General features: G+C 43.2%; 1 protein-coding gene across 1 annotated transcript; it reads left to right on the top strand.

Moving 5' to 3' along the window:
* Window positions 1-7,683: 7,683 nt before the first annotated feature.
* On the top strand, window positions 7,684-9,375 carry LOC133906920 (deoxymugineic acid synthase 1-A-like). Its single transcript, XM_062348880.1, has 4 exons — window positions 7,684-8,150; window positions 8,253-8,502; window positions 8,621-8,800; window positions 8,941-9,375. The coding sequence occupies exons 1-4, from the start codon at window positions 7,813-7,815 to the stop codon at window positions 9,202-9,204; spliced, it is 1,032 nt and encodes a 343-aa protein (XP_062204864.1). The 5' UTR covers window positions 7,684-7,812; the 3' UTR covers window positions 9,205-9,375.
* The last annotated feature ends 14,133 nt before the right edge of the window (window positions 9,376-23,508 follow it).

Here is a 23,508-nt window from a genome sequence, read left to right as displayed (position 1 = left end):
AGCCATTAGTGAATATAAAGAATTTGCAATTATCTGGTGGAATAGAGTATGCATCGATAGATTAGTGCCTACCACATGGAATGCTTTAAAGGTTGCTATACATAACAGATTTGTTCTACCCTCTTTTAAACATGATTTGCGTAAGAAATTACAGCGCTTAAACCAAGGTGATAGATCTGTAGAAGAATATTATCAGGAGCTACAAATTAGTGTGTTGCGTTGTAATATTATTGAGGATGAAGAGGATGCAATGGCACGCTTTTATGGAGGGTTAAGATGTGAAATTCAGGATATAGTTGACTACAAAGAATATAATAGTGTTCCTAGATTGTTCCAACTTGCATGTCTGGTAGAAAAAGAATTACAGGGACGACAACAAACGCCAATGAGCAATTTTGAAAGCATGACCACTTCAAAATCAACACCGGGACAAGTCAAAATAGCCCCACATTCAGCAACATGGTCTGCTGCCCCCTTCTCAAGTAGGGCGTGTTCAACAGTACCTTCGACACCGTCGCACGCTCTCGAGGTAATCAAATCCGTAAGTATGTAGGGTCTAGCCAAGAGCTCTTCTTCGATTGCATCTACAGGCCGATCGACCGGATTGTATGCCACCGATGTAAGAGAATGGGCCACGTCATGATGGATTGCCCAAGTCAACGAGCATACATTGTAACAGAAGACGATGGATATGTAAGTGCTAGTGATGTTGAGGATGAATATGATCTTGCAGCTAACCATACAGGTGATGAGGATGGTCATGAGACAGATATCAACCATGAGGAAGTATTTGATGCCACTGCCACAGAGGATTATTGGACCCTTATTGTGCAGCAAGTGTTAACCACTCAAATGGAGCAAGTGGAACAGCTACAATGCCACAATTTGTTTTAGATATTCTTCATAGTCAAGGATTATCGCATTCAAGTCATAATTGTTGGAGGAAGTTGCAACAATTTGATAAGTGCAGATATGATCAAGAAGCTTGCCTTGCCGACAAGAAACCATCCTCACCCTTATCATATTCAATGGTTCAACAACAGTGTTAAGGTGAAGGTAATGCAAACAGTTAGGGTGTATTTTTTTATTGGTTCATACCATGATTGTGCTGATTTTGATGTAGTACTCATGCAAGCATGTTCACTTTTGTTAGGAGGACCATGGGAGTTTGATACTGATGCAACATATTATGGTAGAAGTAATAAATACACCCTTATGAATAAATGAAAGAAAATAACTTTTCTACCTTTAACCCCTACTAAAATTGTAAAATGTGAACAAGAGATAGCTGAAAACAAGATAAAAAAAGTTTGAGAAAGAATCTGAAAATCAACAAGTCTGTGTTATGTTTACCACTTAATCTGACCTTGCTGAAATTGTTGATAATGAGCTGCCATGCTATGCTTTGAAATGCGAAAAATCCTTAGTTCCAACGGAGGATATTTCTAGTTCTTTGTCTCCTGCTATCGGTAACCTTTTGTAGGATAGCAAAATCAACAAAGCAATGGATGAAGAGAAGAAGTTGCTTGAGAGCCCCACCACCACTGTTACATCTTCTCCCACAAGTCATAATATCTTTTCCTCACCTCCTTCTTATGATGGTTTTGGTGCCAAGGAGAACATTGATTGGGAAATAGCGATAGATAAAATGTTTGCCCAATGCCGAATATGTGAAAAGAGGAAGATTAGGAATGCCGCTTGTGTTTTAACTAGTTGTGCATCCATTTGGTGAAAGAATTTGTGTGCATCTAAAAAGGTTCCATGAACTTGAAAAGAGATGAAAATTCTTATGAGATAAAGATTTATTACTCAATCTCGTGCATCTATTTGTAAAGAAGTGCATCTTTCAGAGGAGGAAACCCTTATTGCCCCTCCACCTATGACTAATATTTTGCAGGAAAAAGCGAACAAACAAGTGAAGGAAAATGAGAAGAATAGCAAGGAGAAAGAGGAGACACCTGCTGCTCCATGCATGTTACAAAGAGGTATAAATGCTAATGCACCTATATCAACCGAGGAAGAAAACAAAGGTAATAAACAAGGTGCTACACTCACACAAGGTGAGGAATACTTTGATGAATTGAAATTGCCCACTACACATGCTATTGCAGAGCAACCATTAGTGGACCATATTGTTGTTTTATCTTTGTCACAAGATGATTTTTTTTGTTGTTCCCTGTGATAAAGAAGAGTTGTGTGGTAATACTTCACTTATATCACAACCACAACTTGTGCATGAACATGTTAACTCTGTTTTACAAATGAATAGTTGTTCTGAAATTAAATGTGTTCAATGCATTGATAGTGAGCAAGAAGAGCTGAAATTGTTATCTTCCCTAAATATTTTAGGTTATATTGAATTTGATGTTCTTTGTGATCTAAATAGTTTAGAAGAGAAATTAAAACGTAATTCTGATTTGCCATGTTTGTCACATAACATCTTTCTTGTTATTGGCATATACAATGATAAATTAGAATATATGGTGCATCGAGTTTATATTTGTTCAAATCTGAAATCTTCTGCTATTGTGCCTAAAAGTGAACATTTAGAGGACTGCAGTTGCAATATTAATATCATGTCAAATTTTTCTAGTCCTATTTGCAACCCACTGAGTAGTTCACAAGAATGGGAGTCTTGTTGGATGCTACCATGCACCACAACCATTGTTTCACCTTTCTTTGTACAGAAGTACAAATTGATACTAGGTTCCCATGCAATGGCACTTCTTTTAAAGAAGGGGAGCAAGAAAATATCACTTCTTTTAAAGAAAGGGAGAAAGAAGTGATACGTGCATACATTATACCAATGATGTTTACTATAGCCAATGATGATTAGATACAATCATTTCAAAGAGGATTACAATTGTTTGATAAATAACTTATGATATTGCATAACGAGGGTTCCTTGCGTATTTTACTTCGTGTAGAAGTTTATAGACAAGACAATGCTATACATAAACCGAGAATGGTTTGTTGTAAAGAAGGGGAGTATGATGAGTCCATAGCTCCCTCAGATACACACGTGGTGAATTTGTTCCTTATTGTTTATATTTTCTTCATAGAGAATAAAATACTACTAAGTTTTGTGTTGTTTTGTCACTTAGTAATATGGGAGAAGCACCATAATTTTACCCGGACGTCACCCCTCGAAGGCCAAGTCTACTCGGACTCGAGGCTGAGCTCTAGTCATGGTCGTGGTCGAAGTCGTGGTCGTGGTCGTGGTCGAGTTGCAGGACAGTACGTCAGTAAAACGAGCATAACTCTCTCATACGAAGTCTGTTTGGACATTTTGGAAAGCTTATGATGAGCCTTTTCCAATGTATATGAGCTCAACCAAATATTCCTTATCATTTAGGTAGAGTCAAAGAAATATGGTGCTGCACTACCATTTTGGACCTAGTTGGGTCTTGTGATCTTGTCAGGGTCGGTGTTCAGGTTGTGTACGCCTCTTTCCATAGTTGCACAACCCTAGGTTGACCTCCTCATATCCCCCTATATATACACAGTAGCTGTCGTAGTTTAGGCTCAGGTTTTGCTTAGATTATTCTGTTTTATATAGTTTCATCGCTTGTTCAGGTTTATGGAACCCAACTCGAGTACTTCATTGGTAATTAGCAATATTCAGATTGCATCTACCTGTTCTTGCTTGTGTTCTCGATTCGCTTGCAGGAAAAGCCTTCTTAGCGAGGTCAACCACGTTTTGACACGGTTGATAACCATGAAGTAGTGGTATAGTGGTTGCGGGGGTTCTCGATTTGTTCTGTTCGGAGCCTTTGGATCGTCAACGTAGAAACTCTACTAATCAACTTATCATATTACCTTTTGTAAGATCGGGCAAACGCACATCAGGATCGGAATTATCCGAGGAAGCTTCAATCCACCGATTAGAATCCCGGAGGATGAATGAGCTTGCGGAGGAAGAAACGGCAAGGAAACCCCTTCCGGTGGGGAGGAAAAGGGGAAGAAAACCCGGGAAGTCCTTCGGGAAGCTCGGGGAGTTCCCACCTTGGATCTCCAGCTTTCAAACGCGATGAACAAATCACACCTTCTCTCTAGGATTTTGGCAAGGCAAGAGAGTGAGAGAGGTAATGGGAGAAGAGAAAGTGAGGGAGAGAGGTGATTGACCACTTAAGGGAGCCTCTGTGCTCTGACGGTCAGATCATGGGAAGGGTTGGTCACACTGCGAGAAGCCCACATGGCAAGCTTACTGGCTATCTCCTGGCGGTCAGACCACGGTGAGACCCAACCATACCGTGAGAAGAGTCCTTTTGCTGAAATTTTCTAACTTTCCGCTCTTCTCATTCTTTTTTTCTTTTCACCTTCTATCCAAGGTATTTAGGGTCTTTCTAAAGAGCTCTAGGCTAACTCCAAGTATTTTGAACAAGTTTATCACTAAAATTATCAAAGGAACACGTATAAACATAAAGTTATGATGATAATACATGCTTAATCACATAATCAACATTTTGGGATGTGACAATTAGCTAAAGGGGATGGCCTCATCTGGACAAAATGAATGGATCACTCCATCCAGCATATTTAAAAAATATTCGCAAAAGTCAGATAGTCCCATTGACCGCCTTCCAACCAAACGCCTCAAAAATATGGTTGTCATCTCCCATCTAATCTCATCCCACCAACCAAACACAACATAAATCGTGATCATCCATGTTCGATCAGATGAGTCAGATCTAACAGATCGAAGGGGTGCTTTAACTCCTAATCGCGACCGTAGAACGAAGATCGGATGGCTCACCTCAATCAACCTTTTTCTGACGTTGTCTCTGGCAGCGGTGACCTTTCTTCGCGGTGGCGATTGGCCGAAAACACGCTGGAACCTCGTCTCTATGCACCGATCTCTCCGACGAGCAGAGGAAAAGCACCAAGTCCTCACGGCGAACATGTCTAGGGGACACATTGATGTCGGTGATGGCTCCGTGAGGCTGGCGGCGGTGGCTATCCGTTCTTATCGGGGATGAGGTTTTAGGTACGCTCGAGCTCCTATGGCTTGGGCAAAAGATGTGCAGTGCTCTGGGAAGACTCTAGAGCTATATATATATACAGGGAGGGCTTGGAGTCTCGTAATTGAATTGAATTCGAAAAACGGTGGTGGCAGGGATCCAAGCTCTATCTTGCGTTTCAAATTGGCTCGATTGCAGATAGATCAGGCCAAAGGTCGCGTATAGCTCCATGATCATTTCCCCTTTTATCTCTTAGCTTATCTCCTTTCAATTTCCACGAATTTGAATCAAGTCCCGTGCGGCCAACGCATGCGATCTTGAGGCCATCTCGTGCTCCGCTCGAGCTCTACCGAATCTGACATGGGCTTTAGCTTCTAGAGGCTTAGGTCAACTCATTTTAATGGTCGCTATTTGATCTCCAGCTCAGACATGGCATCTCCTTCGCGTGGTTCCCTTGGGTACATGCTCAAATTGTAATAAGGACCAGCTATGTGCATTGCAAAATGCAGAGGCTGGAATGAACTTTCTATTATCTATAAACAGGGATAGGTGAAGTGACCAGAAAATAAGAAGTTTTCAGGCTTTGTGCAGCAGACACAAATAATACACCATAGAAAATTTTAGAAAAGGGTTCTTCACCACAGGAAAAAAACTTATTCTTACCATGTGGATTTTATTTGTCAAACAAAAAAATGCATGATACATATAAAACTGAAACAACTTCATTGATGAATTAGTGAACAAGTTACTTATCTGATTGAACACACTGCTACCAAACCTCTGCCATCTCCAGTGCCATATATATACGATCTTTGTGTAGACCACAACCATAGCAGACATTCAAGTTATAGACCTTGGCCTGAAGAAACATATCTAGTCTATGCATACATTTATCAACTCGGCATCAGCATTGCATTCCTCATCGTGATCTCGGCGATGGCCCTAACTCTAGCCAATGCTATGTTCATCCAGGAGGATCTCTCCTACAGGAGCAGGTCAGGGCCCATCGTCGTCTGCAGATTACCAGCTGATCAACGCCAACAAGATGGGCGTCCCATTCGACGTCCCGAACGACGGCGCCGATCCTCCACCGGAAGCAGTCTGCAACAAGTTTGAGGATTTGCCAGGCGGTTACAAGATCTGCCGGGAATATGGCGTTTGATGCGATCCAACCACAATGCGTGTTGGAAGTGTTCTATATATTCCGACAATTTTTGTGTTCTGAATGTGTAAAACAAATGGCACGTGCACACGCACCTCAACAAAAATAAATAAATAAGCGATACATTCTGCTGCCTCAAAAATAATATTGTTGCTATAAACAGTGCGTCACCTTGTAATTGAGAGCCGTCCAATCGAGAGTTGTATCGTTTTCCTAGTTCCGTGCTGTTGAGCCCCAAATTCTTTAGGAATCGCTTTTGTTACTAAAATTTTCTGCGTCCTAACAAAGCCTTTGACATACGGACGGATTTTACTTTATTGTGACCCGTTCGATAGAAAATCTGTGAATCAGATTCAGTGCTATATAGTATCATTGCTACAGTACATTGCGGGCATCACACGAACATTATTGACGATGCTATAGCATTTCCTCACAGTAGCAGGACCTCGACGTTACTGAAGCACCCCTTATCAGTAGACTTGACCAGATTTAGCGTTACGTCATTTGCTTAAGTGTTTACGTTACGTTAGGGGGTCCGGATCATTGACATAGATAGACTAACTCTTCTAGATGAGTACCCCTTTGTCAAAAAAATGTCACCAAATTAATATCAACATAGTCTTTAAATACTTCCGTTCCAGCACAAAGTTGACTTGTTGACAGGGAGTTAGGAAGAGTTGCCGTAAAAATCATGCATGAGTGAATGGAAAATCATGGGTTAGAAAAAAAAAAGATAAAATGCCACATGTCACATCATAAATATGATCTATTTTCTAAATTGATGAGATCAAATCTCATAGAATTTTTTTATATTAATCAGACTTTCTTTTATCTCCACATGAATATATGTTCGGGTATTTTCTTGGCTACTAGGAGTTGTCAATTCGAGTCTGGATCAGGCACAATATGTAGTACTCAGCCACTCGAATCTAAAAGTAGATTTGTTTGGATTTTTTTAGCTTTCAGCTGAAAAACTTTGATTTTTTTTAAATGTGTTTTTGATGTTAACAGTTGATTTTTATAATAAATTTTTAACTTCTCAACATATTAAAAATTAAGAATTTTACTCTTAGCTACCTTCTCAACTTTTAGTTTATTATCTAAAAATAGATTTTTATCTCTCAAGAAACTATTTTTAACAAACCTATTTATTTAAATTTCTGACTAGTAAAATTTCAAATAAACAGATACTTAGTACTTATATGAGCTCAGTCGCATCCTCGTCTCCTCACACGCTTGCATTATTGTCCTCTTTTTTTTTTCGAAAAAGGACGGCAAGAGTGATGCCGCAATTATATTAGAAGAAAAAGGAAAGGATCTTCGAATCCTGTCAATCTTCTTAGATAACCAATTTCGCAGGGGGAATACCGTCAGATGATATATTAATTGTGACAATAGAACTGTTTTAACCAAGGTTTCTCTTCCCGCTCTTGAGAAGTATTTACCTTTCCAACCTTGGAGCCGCGCCCCGATCTTATCAAGTAGTGGTTGCACATCCATCCTTCTTAGTTGTCGAGTGTGCAACGGTAGACCTAGGTACCTCCCCGGGAAGTCTGCTATCTTGCCTGGAAAGTCCAGGAGGATTTGGTCCAAAGGAAACTCGTCACATTTTATTGGAAAGATTTCTGGCTCGACACATCTTCCTGGAAAGTCCAGGAGCATTATTGTCCTCTAGCTCGCAGCTTTGCAATGGCCGATCAATGGAGGGCCGTTCCCGTGACGTCCGTACCTCTGAGCTCCGGCAGGCCGATGCCGCGCGTGGGCTTCGGCACGGCGTCGTTCCCGCTCGGCGAGGGCGATGACCGTCCCGTCGTGCGCGAGGCCGTCCTCCGTGCCCTAGATTCCGGGTACCGCCACTTCGACACGGCCGCGGTGTACGGCACGGAGCGCGCGCTCGGGGACGCCGCCGCGGAGGCCGTGCGCGCCGGGGCCATCGCCTCCCGCGACGACCTCTACGTCACCTCCAAGCTCTGGATCACCGACGCACACCCTGGCCGCGTCCTGCCGGCGCTCGAGAAAACACTGCGGTAAGCACGTAGCTTGTGTACAAGTGAAAGAAACCATGAGTGTTCAGCATGGTCGGTACTGACCATTGATGGCCTTGCAACCAACTCCATATCGTTCGTCAGGAATCTGCAGATGGAGTACGTGGATCTGTATCTGATTCACTTCCCGGTGAGCATGCGGCCGCCCGCAGCGCAAGGAAGCCCGGTGGTGGTGAAGGAGGACCTGGTGGCAATGGACATGAAGGGGGTGTGGGAGGAGATGGAGGAGTGCAAGAGGCGAGGCCTGGCCAAGGCCATCGGCGTCAGCAACTTCAGCTGCAAGAAGCTCGAACACTTGCTCTCCTTTGCCAAGATCCCTCCAGCTGCTAATCAGGTAATAATTAAGGCCCATAGCTAGGAATTTTGCCATATATCCCAAGTACTGTATTTTTCCTATTCCTAAATTCCAAATAAGCTCTGTGGTAAATAGACAAAATGTTGGGAGAACGCAGGTTGAGGTGCACCCGTATTGCCGGCAGACGAAATTGAGGCAGTTTTGCATGGAGAGAGGCATCCAGCTCTGTGCCTACTCTCCACTGGGCGGGAAGGGCGCACCATGGGGCAACAGCTCCGTCATGGACTGCCCTGTCCTCAAGCAGATCGCCGTCGATAGGGGCAAAACCGTAGCCCAGGTAACTCGTGCAATTTGGATTCTACTGCTCAATCATCATATATATACAGAACTAGAGCACACAGTACATTTTTCACAATGGCCAACATGTGTAAATCTTACTTGGCCAATATTCTTTTTAACTTTTCGCAAGTTGTTCAGGTGTGCTTGAGGTGGGTGTATGAGCTTGGCGACTGCGTGATCACCAAAAGCTTCAATGAGAGGAGGATGCGCGAGAATCTCGGCATCTTCGACTGGGAGCTCACAGGCGAGGACCACTGCAAGATCAGTGCTCTCCCAGAGTCCAGGGGAACCTACGATTTCTTTGTCCACGAGTCCGGACCGTACAAAACTGCCGATGAGTTCTGGGACGGCGAGATCGTCGCCGGCCAATGTAACCAGACACCTGTCGATCTATCCAGCTAATCCGTGTACTAGGTATTCTATGTATACTGCTGCATACATCCGACTAAGTATTATTTGTATGTACTGTATGTACATCCGTGATGAAGTATTGCAAACTCTGATCCATATGTACAAGACCCGGATATGTCCGTGAGCACAAAATGAATATGAATCTCGATATGTTTTCGACTCCGTTATGTGTCCTGTGCAGAGTCTCTTTGTCATAAAAGAAAGGAATTAGCTAAGATGAATAGATTTCGGAGCTTAAGAACGAACAAATTTGCCCGTGATGGGTGTATATAGAAGTTGGGTGTAAATTATGAACACCAGAATTTAGACTCTGATGGGTTAAACCGTACCATCACTAACGTGGTTTCGAACTGGGTTTGTATTGAGGACCGAAGCAGCTGTCGTTTCATTAAAGTGGTCCCCCACCCAAAAGTAAAGGCCGGAGCCCTGCCTAATCTTTGAAGACAAGGACATAGCTGTAAAATCAATATTTTATGATATGCGGAGCGCTGCCTAAGACCATCTTTAACAGCTACTTCAAATTTTCATCCTCAAAATACTATTATAACATCTCTTATCACTATTACAGCATCCCCTATCACTAACACTATAGCAGTACTGTATCAAAGTACTGTAGCACTGGAATTTTCAGATTTGCAGATCCTGTTAGAGATGACCTAATCTTTGAAGACAAGGACATAGCTGTAAAATCCGTATTTTATGATATGGGCAGTGACATAGACATCTAACATGCCACATGCGCTACTGTAGCTGGTCCAACCTGTTGATTGGTCGAACAAGTTTTTATAGAACTGTATCGGATAAGTAGGTTAAAGAAAAGTATATGTATTAAAATTAAGAGTGTTTAATTGATTATATCTGTTTAATAGATTAAGCTGATTTTTATTTGGTTGATTAAATTTGAAGTTGTATAAGCGGATGTAAGAGTTAAAATTGTGATTGGTTACTTGTATGAATTTAATTTTGTGACACTAATAAGTAGGTACGTCTGCATGAGCGGATACAGGCTGCGCTCAGTCAGGAAGGAGTGAATCTCAAATCAAGCTTCACTCCTCAATCAGGATGATATCGTATATTTGCATCCGCTTATGCATACAGAAACAGTAGATGTAGTTAACCAAACACGCTTCTTCTTAAGATGATACGTATCTACCGAGGCAAGCTGGAGAGAATTCAAGCAACCAAACACATCATATATTTTTAAGAGATGTACTCCCAGTTGCACATCGCCAGTTCTGCTTCGTAGTCTGATTGAGATATTCACAGATTGATTCGCGCTTTTATTTGCAAGTAATTCGTTTACGAACCATTTTTTTGGATGCTATATCTGTCCATTGAATTACTTAATTGTCACTCTATTTAAGCTATATTTTATTATTACCATAAAAACATACATGTAATTAATTAACTAGATTAAATTATTGTATTAAACTAATTAATTAATTATTAAAAGAGTATTAAATTATTTAACTACTAACGTTAACTATCCTATTATATTCTAATAACTGATATTTATTTATCTAACAGCCACACTAGCTAATCTTATTACATTAATAAAACTAAGATTAATTTATAACCTTAGAATGGAATAACAATTTATTTCAAATATTTTAATTAAAAGATTAATCTTTTAGTTATTCTAAAAATTATTCTTTAATTAACTTGATAATTAAAACTATACTTATGCTAGATTATCATAAGTGACTAATATACTATTATAACCTAAACATAGTTATTGAGTTATCTAAACTTGACTTTATTTGATAAAAGACGAAGCTATTTCTAGTTAAACGCAGCGACACGAAAATAAATACTGGCCGAGAAAATTAAATGAACCCCAAAATTTACAAGGTTTGGTAGGAAGGTAGATTATGATTTTAGAGGCATATTAGCGAAAGAATCGCCGAAATATGAGTTAAAATAGAGGGGTTAGGACCGTCAGAAGATTTGCCAGAAAAGATATCCTGAAAAAAATGGAAAAGATGCACTATGCTGTGAACTTGGTCTGTGGATTTATAAACTGGAGGTTGGTTTGTGAGGGTGTTCGCAGCGCACCGGGTTTGGTGGACTTGGTCTGCAATTCGGTGGACCGAGGCCAGCTCGAGTGGATGGTCCACCATGGACCAAGGAAGGTGGGACCAACGTGCTAGAGAGGGGGAAAGAGGATAAGCCCGATGGTCTTTTTTGCTTGCGTGGCTCACAGAGGGAGGGAGAGAGGGACTAGAGAGAGGAGGAGGCTGGAGAGAGGCTAACCGATGGCGGCCCATCGGCGCAAGGGAGACAAGGCAGAGAGCGGTGGTGGCTACCGTGTGCACGGCATCAGCTACTGTGCCCAGGAACGACGCGGTGAAGCGGAGCAGAGGGAGGCCGACTTGGCGTGCTGGCCAGAACAGCGCCATGGGACGGGGTGGTGCACGTGTGGGCGGCGGTAGCCTCAAGGTTGCGGTGAATGGTGGCACGCGCGAGCTCGATCAACGTGGACTCAGCTAGGCGACGGTGTGGTCAAGCGTGTGCAGGCACGAGCCACAGCATAGTGACACATGCACAGTAGCTACACGGCATGATGAGTTGGCCTGAGCGTAGGTTGGCGGTGATGTAGACCGGCGCGGTGAAGCGCGCAGGATGAATTGAGGTGCGGCTACACGCGCACATCTGCGGAAAGAAGAGAGGAGAAGAAGGTGGATCTTACTTGAGTGTGAGCGGGAGAAGAGAGTAGGAGCAGAGGAACTCCTTTGCAGGTGGAGGAAGAGAAGGCAATTTTGCCTTTGCCGCTTGCGTGAGAAGATTAGAAGGATGTGATGGCCGGTGCTGCTGCTTGGTGAAAAGATCAGAGAGGGGGGGAACATGGTGCGAACTGAGAGGAGAGTGGCGGCAGCTGGCAGTTCTCTGAGTGGATGAACAATAACCACGACTTATGTGCTTGATGAACAGTAACCAACATGTACTTAGAGCAGAAAGATCAGAGAGGGAGAGATGACGGAGAGGAGAGGGAACAGAGAGATGAAAATATGTTTAGAGAGAGAGAGAGAGAGGACATTTGAATGTTAAATTCAATTGATTTATTTGAATTTGAAATGGGGTGTATAATAATTCAAAATGAATAATTTGAATTGAATTGGATTGGGATAAATCAAATTGAATTTGAATTTGAATTGATTTTGGAACAAGGATTTGAATTATGAGATTCGAACTTGAACCAAGATTGAATTCAATAGTATTGAATTTGCTCAGTGATTTAATTGGAATGAATTGAATATATCTCAAACAATTCAAAGTTGCATTCGAATACAAAGTTGATGATATTTTGAAAGAGTCTGGAATTGAGACATTTGGGATTTTATATAAATTCTAATAGTAATATTTGAAGTTAGATTTGAAATTGAGTTTAGCATTAATTCAAATAAGAGTATTTGAATTAGGAAAAAGATTTGGACTTGAAACCTCAGAATTTTAGAGAGGCTTGAATTCAAAAGAATTGAATTCGATTGGATTTCCGCTTAATTGAAACTAAGAATTAGATTTGAATTTGGAATACATTAAAATTCAAAACTCTTCTCAAAGAACCATGAAAACAAAATAAACCAAAATGCTTATGATTCAAATTATTGCAGGGATTAATTTAAAAAATAATTTGTTGCTCTATGGAAAACTTAGCCAAGATAATATATTTGAATATATACACACACAAGTATATTTATATTCAAATATATACTTTCTTGATTTTATGTGGTTTAAATAATTAGAAAAAATTTAAAAAGGAGTGAATTTTTATATATTCTAAAATACTGAAACACAGGGTGTTACAAGGTGTGCCGCTCAACAGGTGGCAGGCCACTGCGTTCGATGACCTCGGTCCCTCGCCCACGCGCCACTATGTTCGATGACCTCGGCCCTCACCCGTGTGCTAGTGCGTACGACGACCTCGGCCCCTCACCCGCGCGCCACTGCATCCGATGGCCTCGGCACTATGGCAAGTCCATGGAGCCCAGTTAGCCTCGAAGATGAGGAGGTGGAGGGTGATGTACCTGTTGAAGCAAACGTGCTGCTGCAGCAAACGCTGACATCGCTGCTAGCACTGCCTCCTCCGCAGCAGCAGCAAAATGAGAGGGTTGAAGGAAGTGCGCAGCTGTAGCAACAATCCAGGAAGCATGCAAGATTAAGGCCTTCCCCTACTGCATCTTGTATCTCTAATCTACCAGCAGGCCAAAAGTCAAAGGTATGGAACAACTTCAAGTTTATTTCAGCAGAAGGTGCAGAACAAGTTGTGGTAGAGTGTAGGTATTGTCAAAAGGTTTTGAGGGCAGATTCTAGAAATTGAACATCTAGTCCCTCGAGGCATCTTAAGTTTGTTCAACCAACTAATAAAAGTGGCATCAACAACTACTTCCTAAAAACTGAGAAGAATGATGATGTGTCAGTTGCAATTAGAAACTATAAGTTTGATCAGGGCTCTTTAAGGACTGGAATAACTATGTTTCTTCTTGGAGGTGCACATCCATTTACAGTGGTATAAGAATATGGCTTTAGGCATATGATTAGTCTAGCTTGTCCTCAATTCAAGCATGTTAGTCGCCACACCATAAGATGGGATGTGATTACTATGTTTGAAAAGGAAAGAGTATGATTGATGCCCTCTAACAGTCCTGGCAAAGTTAGTTTCACTTCGGATAATTGAAAATCTGATTGCCAGAAGTACAATTATACTTGCATCATTGTTCATTATATTGATGCTCAATGGAAATTGCATAAGAGAATCATATGGTTAAATAAGTTGAACCCATCGCTTGATGGTGCATCTATTGCTGATGAAGTGTACTTGTGCTTTCATGAATGGAAGATTGACACCAAAATCATGTGCATGACTCTTCTCGTACAATGACACAATGATTACAACCTTGAAGAATCACTTGTTACCTAAAGGTGCTCTTCCATGGTATGACAATTTTTGCCAAGTGTGTTGCTGTGCACACATATTAAATTTGATTGTTATGGGTGGTTTAGAGTTGATTGATAGTTCAATTGACAATTGAGAGACAGATTTCAGTATATCAAGGCTTCTTCTATTAGAATGTATAAGTTTTATGACATTGCAAAAAGATATTTCAATTAGATGTCAAAAGAAGATTGCATGTTGATATGCCGGTTCATTGGAATTCAACCTACATTGATGATTAACACTGCTTTGTACTTCCGAGAAGTATTGGAACACTTTGCTCATAGGGATAGAACATTTAAGTTCAACTTCATGCCATCTCCTGAAGAATGGAATAGGCTTGATACCATGCATAATTGCTTAGAGACATTCTATAAGGCAACTGAAATATTCTCTGGGACTAAGTATCCTACTTTTAACCTATACTTGAGGTCAGTTTTTCATATTATAAATATGTATGTTTGTAAGTTTTTCATCACAGTTTTACACGCATTGATTCATGCTATTAATTTCTCTTTCATACTACTTTAGGTCGGTGTTTATGGTGCATTCACGTCTTAATGAATCACTGAGTGAATCTAAAAATTTTATGATTCCAATGGTGAAAGAAATGAAGTGAAGTTTGACAAATATTGGGGTGATTATAGTATTATTCTTTCATGTGCTGCTGTTCTTCATCCTTGCTACAAACTAGATTTTCTAAGCTATTGTTACACAAAGCTTTATGGTGAAGATGGCCAACTTCATGTTGATGAAGTTAGACAAAACTTGCAAAATATTTTTGAGGGATACCATGGTAGTGTTATTTTTGATGCTACTGATACACATAATTCAAATAGATCAAGTGTTGTGAGTGGGAGTGGGAGTGCTGATATGTTCAGTGATTACAGTCAGTTCTTGAGTGCCCATCGGACCCATGAAGAGAAATCTCAATTGGACCTTTACTTGGCTGAGGTGAGTAAGAACATAAATGACAAGATTGATGTTCTGGACTATTGTAGCAAGACGTCTGCACGCAATCCAAAGCTTGTCGTAATGGCCTGTGATGTCCTTGCTATTCTAGTGTCTAGTGTTGCCTCGGAGTCGGCATTTAGCATAAGTCGTGAAGTCATAACCTACAACTGGAATTCACTCAAGTCTAAGACTATTGAAGCTCTAATGTGTCTCTAAGATTGGTATTGTGAGAGGATGAATGAAGGTAAATGCAATTACAAGGTTTTCGTTTCATTTAGTTGTTTGATACTAATTTTGCCTAGTGCCCGGATATATCTATATGTTTGTAGGATCTGCTAGAACACAAGAAGTTGCTAAAAGTATTACTACAAATGCTGAAGATTTATCTCAATCTGAATGTAATGTAAGCGCCAATTACATTACTTGTAATTTGTTTCCCTCTAGCCTTGTACATCACTTCTTTGGTTTCGATTTGACATGGTGCGGGAAGGCTAAATTGTAGTTCTGGAGTCTGAACAGAATTTGAAGAAGACGTTGGAAGTTGATGCTGCTGGATAGATCCATCATTCATCCATGCCTTGTGATGTGCTATTGGTTTTAGGTGGTTTTAGGTGGAAGGTTAAATTGATGTGCTACTGGACAGAATCCTTTAACATGTTGCACATGAATTTGTTTTATGTGGTACCAGAATATGACATGTAGTGTTTCTTCAGACATGTAGAGTAAATGAGTAAGCCAATTTTAGTGATTTTACATATCAATTAAATCAGTTTGATGTTTGGTTAATGGTATAATTTTGTTGATTAAGTGCATTGAAAAATGCTAACCATGGCTTGAAAAATGATGCATTTGTCAGGCTTCGGACTTTGGCCTTTTTATGTCGGGCAGGCTTGGGCTTCAGGTGGGCTTGGGTTCGAGGATTAGAGGTCGGGTTTTTTAAAGCTCGACCCGAAGCCCAGCCACCCGAGGAATGAACAGGTATATGTGTGCACTAAGCGCCGGTTGAGGTAGGTGCACCTGTATCATATCGCCGGATGAACAAGTTGAGAAAATTCAATTCTACAGGGAAAGGGCACACCATGGCCCAACAACTCCATCATTGACTCAGAGTTTTTTTTATTTTTATAATTTTTTGATTAAAAATTTAAATAAATAGATTCCCCGCAGGAGAATTTGCAAAAAAGGCCCTAACTGCAGCCCTCTGAGAGGGCGGTTAGAGGACCTAACCGCCCCTTGACCCCTCAGGACGGTTAGCCCCCCTTGCCGCCCTCTGAGGGGGCAGTTAGGGCCTTTTTTCCCTCTAAAAATGTAATTTTTTGTGTAATTGAAGAAATAAAAAGGAAGGGGTTTAAGGAAATTAAGAATTTAAATTTGGAGTAGGTTATGTAATAGTCAGAGAATAAAAAATCAGTAATTAGCAGTCGCAGCATTTTATGTGGGTATAGGGTGCGAACGAGGACAAACATAGTATTAAACATAGGGTGAAAATATTACAATACACTGTAACCGCGACGACACGATGAGGAAACAAAGGTGGCATGTACAGTTCGCACTAAGACCTACTTATTAGTGCGTCGATCCTAATCATAACATGCCTTAGGGAGGGAAAGTATGTCGGGTTACATTAGGTACTCTCTACTGAGTGCATCTAGGATACTTTCCCTTTCGGAGGGCATCGGGACCTGCCGCCTTAGCACGGCAGGCTCTCTCCCGCTTCCTTTCCCTCTCAGCCTCCCGAGCCTGAGTCACGGTACGGTCGTGCGCCGCCTTCCTCATGCGCTCTTCTTCCTCCCGTTTGAGGCGAAGTTCCTCTTGCTGTTGCTCGTACTCCCGACGTGCGTACGCTTCCCTTCTCCACCTCATGTTCATGTCGACCCACTTCTTCTGTGAGTCATTTTGCTCATTGTCGAGCCACTGAATAAAATCACAGAGCGGTGGAGGGGACTGAACAAATGGAACAAGATGAGCGGTTAGTAAAATAGGGTGCAAAATCGGAAGAGATGAGGCGGATATCTGTTACCGTACCGATCGATAACCAGTTGTTGCATGTCGAGGCTTGTCATACTCGTAGTTGGCACACATGAAGAAGCACAGCCCATAGGTGTATGAGATGTCATGCGACTCACGGAGCTTACAAAGGTCACCACAGAAGCACATTGGTGGTTCGAGACCTTCAGGTATGGTAGTCCCCCAATGTTTCTTTGGTGGGCTTGATGGAGCTGAGGAAGACATTGCACTTGAGAGATATGAGAAATGAGTGATGCTTCAACGTAAGGAGGTTTGGCTATTTATAGTTGGGGGAGGCAGGAGCATTGGATTCGCTCTTGAATAAAGGAGTGAGGGTAGGGGCGTAGCTGGTGGCAGGAGCATCGGATTCCATCTTGAAGAATGGGAAAGTTGTGTCATTGATCATGGTCAGAGATTCCACATTTATTGGTACCCGTGTTGTCATTTATTGTTTGGAAAAAGCTGGGTAGTGTTGTCACCTCTTGTTTAAAGTCTGCGCAAGGAGGCATGTGTTGTCAAGTCATGGTTAAAGTTTAGTAATGTGGTCACTTCTTCATTAAATGTGTCTGAATATGAAATGCATTTATGACATGCTAAGTCGACCACACAAAGTAAACGTGTCTGAATACATACGAGTACATCACGAAGCGAATATGCATATGTAAGTTACATAAAATGTAAAATTCTACTGCTGCCTCCCTCGTTGCCGTCACCCGTGCGCCCCATCGTGGTCCCGATGCCGCTGGTTAACCCTCACGTGACCCCTGGAGTAGGTGAGGGGGTCAGATGGACCGACGTGTCTGGTAGGCCTAGTAGGGACCACCGGTGTCGAGGCCTCGTCCTGCGTGGGCTGTGTCCGAAGGGGAGCACTAGAAACCTGGGACTGCTAGAGAACGTCGTAGTCAGGTGTGCCCCCGAAGAAGTCACGGACGAGGTCGTATGCGGCGTCCGGGCCAGCCTCATCCTCCTGACTAGGGTAGGAGGACTGTGAAGGCTCCACAGGCGTCCATGTGTATTGGCTAGAAGGGCCTACGAACAAATAATCACGTTAGATACGAACAATGTGGTATTGGAAGTAGTAGTAAAAATTATATAATTGTACCTGCGTGGTACGACGGTGCAGCAGAAGAAGGCCACGCTGTCGTGTCGTAGTATGGCTCATACGTTGCGGGTGGGGTCGGGCATGGGGCTACCGAAGACGGACCGACCTCGTCACCGAAGTAACCTGAGCAGAATATTAACTTATTTTGCTGAAAGTATTACAAACTAGGATGAAGGGTGCCGCCAGTACCTAAGGGTGGACGCACAGGGCTCGATCTACGAGGCTGCATCGAGACTTGTGCAGGCGGACCTAATGAAAGTTTAATAATAAGTAAAGGATATTGTTCAATATTATTCAAAAGTATAATTCGTACCAAGTTGCTCTGAGCCTCCATGACGTGGTAGAAGGGGTCGTGTGGGTGCCGACACGGATGAACGACGATGCACGTCTGACGGCCGAGATGACTCGGCGTGGACACCACTGGACCTGGGAGGTGCCCCTGCTACATTTGTGGTAGATAGGCAGGAGGTAAGCTTCAAGACGCGCGCTGTCTTGTCGAAAACCCGCTTAATGAAGCTCGCAACATCCGACGCACTTAGGTGGTGCCCTTGCCGGAGGTGGTCCATGGCACCAGCTGCATCCCTATGTACATCATAAATGATATCTGCCTGCGGATACGAACAGAAGTAAACAATTACAGTATACGGTTATGTTCGTTCAATATGGACTACTGACTTCAAAAAATAACTTACTGTTAATGCGGCGTCCTCGTCCCAATGCACCGGATATGCCTCTGTTGTCGACGCGATGTGGGGCCGGACACCCTCTGGGGTGTAGGTGACATGTGTGCGTGTACATGGAATGTACCACCGTAGATACTCATTGAAGTTCCGCTCGGTGTGGGGACGAGCCTCCTCCACGACATCCTGTAGCGCTTGGGCCCATGTCACCACGCAAGGGGCCAAGCGCTCTGCCCAGAGGTTGCCAGCTGGCTGGCCTTTCCGTGTGTACCTGCATTTGAACCACGGTAAATGTAAGTCACAGTAAAACGAAGGTTGCGAAAACTGTAATTTTGCATATGAACCTGTGGACTTGCACGGGGACGGTACGGATGTGGACGAGAGGGAATGCTTGGTGACGGCCAAACTGCCGCATGACGCGGTGTGGTGAGTACTCTTCAACGTAGATGTCGAAGACAAGCGGCGTCTTCGTGAGCCAGTACTCCTCGTCGCAGGTACACAACGGTGACAAACCCAATCATGCATGCCCCTGCACGGCCAAGATGCTGTATGGCTCCCATACCACATCGTCCGGACGTAGCCTGTCGAACTGGGTACGAAAATACTCGTACGCGTTGCGAGGCTACTCGTGTGCCCAGTGTGGCTACGTGACAAACATCAATACAAATCTTTAGAGGGAAAAAGAACACGAAGGAAATTGTTAATGTAAAATACGTACCCGACGACGGCACCACATCGAGGCCATAGTAGGCGCGTCCTCGTCTGGCTCGCCGTACCATTCCTCTGGGTACGGGGAGCGGTCCACCACCGGCCTGCCTATGGAGAAATGCTCATTTGACCACAACTGCAGAAGAAGTGGACACCCGGCGAAAGTGGCTAGTGGCTCTTTCTTTGTGCACATGTCGCAGAGCTCCGATACGTCGCAGCAAGAACAGCGGATGCCCAACTGAACTGCGGTACGTCCTCCACATCAGCGTCCGCTATCGACCGGGTGTACGGCACAAGCGCCCTAGCAACCAGGTGGCCTTGGCCACTAGTGAACATTACCCACCCAAACAACCAAAGCAGTAAGGCCTCCAAATGCCTGGAGACCACGTATGCGTTGGCATGTGGGTGTATGTACGCCGACTGCAAATATGACTGGTGTCAAAAACGAGCATTACTACATACTATATTAGTATTTGATAGGTTGTATGGTACCGTACCTGGAACTGTAGGATCCACTTCTTCGTTGGCCCTCGTGCATCGGACAAGAACTCAGGCACGTAGGGGGGTGCATTCGCCTTTCGCTCCACCGGGCCAAAGCGCTGATGCATGTCGTTGATTCAGTCAGCCTGCATATCGATGACCCCAACCACAGCTCCCGCGCAAGGAAAGCCTAAGAGGTAGGCTACGTCCTGCAAGGTCGGGGTCATCTCGCCGCACGGGAGATGGAACGTATGTGTCTCCGACCTCCATCGGTCGACCAGTGCTGCTATCAGCGACCGATCAAAGTAGAAATGATGGGCTGCAACCTCAGGGTTCCCCGTCGATCGGGCCTCGACCAACCGGTAAAGCGGTAGGAGTCCGACCGCTGCCAACCTATAAGTGTTGCAGTATATCAATAATATGGAACAACATTAGTGATATAGTAATTTCGTATCAAATTATCGAAGTACCTATGCTTCCATCGCTCGTCTATCGTCAGCAGCTCTCCAGGGCTCCATGGCCGAAACACTCCTAGTTCCGTCTGGTGCTCGGCAGATAAGAAGCTGCAATGCTTCTTGTCCACGGCAGGGTCTAAAAGCTCGGGGGTCGCAGGGTCAGTCATATCTACATTTGAAAGACATGTACGTTAATACATTGTTAAATAAATACAGTAACAATATAATTTGAATGCAAATTAATTATATCACTATATGCAACATTAACGAATATTAAAATGGTACAAAACAAGCACAACGCACATAAAACTCACCTAGACAACAGGTGCATCACCTGGTGCATTTTTGGGACAATACTTGTACGTGTGACCTATTTCATTGCACTGACTGCATCGCTTCATCCTAGGGCCAGCCTTGGATTCATCCATATCGTTGCAAATCCGACGAGTTTGTCTTCGGCCCGGTGTGTTCTTCATCTTTTCCAAATCAGGCACATATATTCTTGCAGGCCCTAGATTACTTGTAAAAGTGTCAACAATGTTGTAACCATACAGCTCCTGGTTCCAGGTGTTGAGTATTTGATCTTTCATAAAATACTTTGACACATATTGCCTGGGAAGCATATGGTGCTCCGCACACACAGCTATGATGTGTGTACAAGGTTTGTGGAGTAATTGTGGCTTCTGACAACTACAGATGCATGTCCCACTCCTTAGCACACACTCTTGAACATGCCGCTCACGTCTACCCCCCCCCCTCCGACCCTTATCCCGACACAGGACACTGAACCTGTGCTCCGTAGTGCCCTCTTGATTTGCGCGATGCATATGGGCCTTCTTATTAGCCTTCTCCATGTACACACATAGCATCCGTCCGTAAAGCATACGATTGTCCTCCATTACAACCTTAGCAGCTGCATACCGATCAATAAAGTACTTACAGGTCCCATGCAAAATGACTTCTACAATTCCAACTAGTGGTAGGGACCTCATTCCTCGCATTACCCAGTTATAAACCTCTGCAAGATTTGTAGTCATTACTCCGTACCTTGCACCACCACTGTCGTACAACAGAGCCCATTTTTCATTTGGCTCATTACGTATCCACTGTGAGAAGCTCCTAATAGATGAGCCTGATCTCCTTACAATCTGCGGAGTATCGGTTGGAAGAGGTTCGAGAGCTATTGGTTCATCACCGTTAGGTGCAGCCTCCGTAGTTTGTTTTAGAGTCAGTTCGTCAAGTCTTGCCCATAGTGCATTGAACCTACGTTGCTGGTTTTGACTGCACAACTTCTTGAAAAGCTTCATTAACTCTTTATTTTTAAACTGTCTGTAGAAGTTCGCACCCATATGGCGCATGCACCACTTGCTTTTGAGGTCGGGCCACTGTGCTGCTACACCCTGTCACACGCTACCATGTTGCATATCCAGCAAAGTCTGCAACAATCCTGCATGTCTATCATGAATGAGACACACATCTGGTCGGTCAAGAACAATTGCATGTTTAACCCACTCTAAGAACCAATACCAGCTGTCCTCGTTCTCACTCTCCACGAAAGCAAACCCTAGTGGCAGGACTTGGTTGTTACCATCGACCCCAATTGCAGACAAAATCTGCCCTTTGTACTTCCCAGTCAGGAATGTTCCATCTAGGCATATGATGGGTAGGCAATATCGAAATGCTTTGATAGTTGCAGCGAATGCAAAGAAAGCACGCTGCAACACTCTTTTTCCGCTGTACTCCACATCAGTAGAGGGGTAATGCTTGATATCATAGTAGCTGCCTGGATTTTTTCCACAAATTGTGGCTAATTGACAAGGTAGATTGTGATATGAATCTTCATATGTTCCGAACCTCATCTCAATAGCCTTTTGTTTCGCCCTCCATGCCTTCGCATAGTTTATTGTGTACTAGAACCTTTGCTCAATAGCACGGATTATTGATCGTGGCTCATACCTTAGGTTGTCCACAATCTCTCCGTACATAACATTTGCAATGAAAGCAGAAGACAGGTTCCGGTGGGCGAACTCTATTTTCTCAATGTGACAATTATGTTCTTTAACTATTGAGCATTGCCAGTAGTCTACCCATTTCCCTCTAAATGCGTGCACCCGCCAAGGGCACTGAGGCACCAAGCACTTCACATCGTACTCCCATTTACTGGATTTAACAACCTTGAATTACCTACGAAGAGACAACGACCAGAATTTCACTGCATCAATAACTGCCTCTTTTATAGGGTACATAGCACCTTGTGACACCTTGTTCTCATGGTACTGCCATGGTGTCCGGTTAGCCTCGCTAACCACCAACTTCAAAAATTTATGATCCCGCCACTCTGCAGGAACTGGAGCATTACCCTCCTCGTCAGACGAATCCCCATCGGCAAGGCATTCCTCTAACTCTTCATCCTCCAAATCCATATCTTCAATGATGCTAGGGATGTGCTCCCCTTCATCAGCTATACCCATCGGTTACAGCTCTGGAACATCACCAACTTCCTCCCTGGACCCGACATTAGCCGCCTCTGATTCATCTTCCACTGCCTCACTTGGTCCTGCTACTGCTTCTGCAGAGTTCATCTCATTTTGATCTTTCAGGTACGCCTCAGCTAACAAAACAAGCGGCAGGCCACATTCACAATATATATCTATATACTGCCTCCAAGTTGATGTGGCTTCGATGGGAACAAGCTCACCAAAGTATCCATGACTAGCACGGCTGAGGATAGCTTTCAACTTCAGCTCATGTTGCTGCGGATCCAGTTGGAAAAACCGCATGGGCCATTTGCACACACCCACAATGGTCCTCTCATTAGCTTTACTAAGCCCCTTCATGACATGACGAAATCCAGACAGATCTACACCGTTAGAACCGTACCTAATTTCACCCTCACCATAATATATCTGAAAAATTAATTTATCTGCCATCCCTGGAAACACACGCAAACATAACCAATGTTAAGACAATAAACTA

This window comes from Phragmites australis, chromosome 24, assembly GCF_958298935.1.
Source record: "Phragmites australis chromosome 24, lpPhrAust1.1, whole genome shotgun sequence".
Classification (NCBI taxonomy): Eukaryota; Viridiplantae; Streptophyta; class Magnoliopsida; order Poales; family Poaceae; genus Phragmites; species Phragmites australis.
Note: the sequence above shows the minus strand (reverse complement) of the source record. Positions and strands in the feature narration are given on the sequence as shown.

Coding starts and splice junctions, on each gene's coding strand:
- LOC133906920 (XM_062348880.1), top strand. CDS start 7,813: ATGGCCGATCAATGGAGGGCCGTTCCCGTGACGTCCGTACCTCTGAGC. Junction 8,151..8,252: donor GCGCTCGAGAAAACACTGCG/GTAAGCACGTAG, acceptor ATCGTTCGTCAG/GAATCTGCAGATGGAGTACG. Junction 8,503..8,620: donor TCCCTCCAGCTGCTAATCAG/GTAATAATTAAG, acceptor GGGAGAACGCAG/GTTGAGGTGCACCCGTATTG.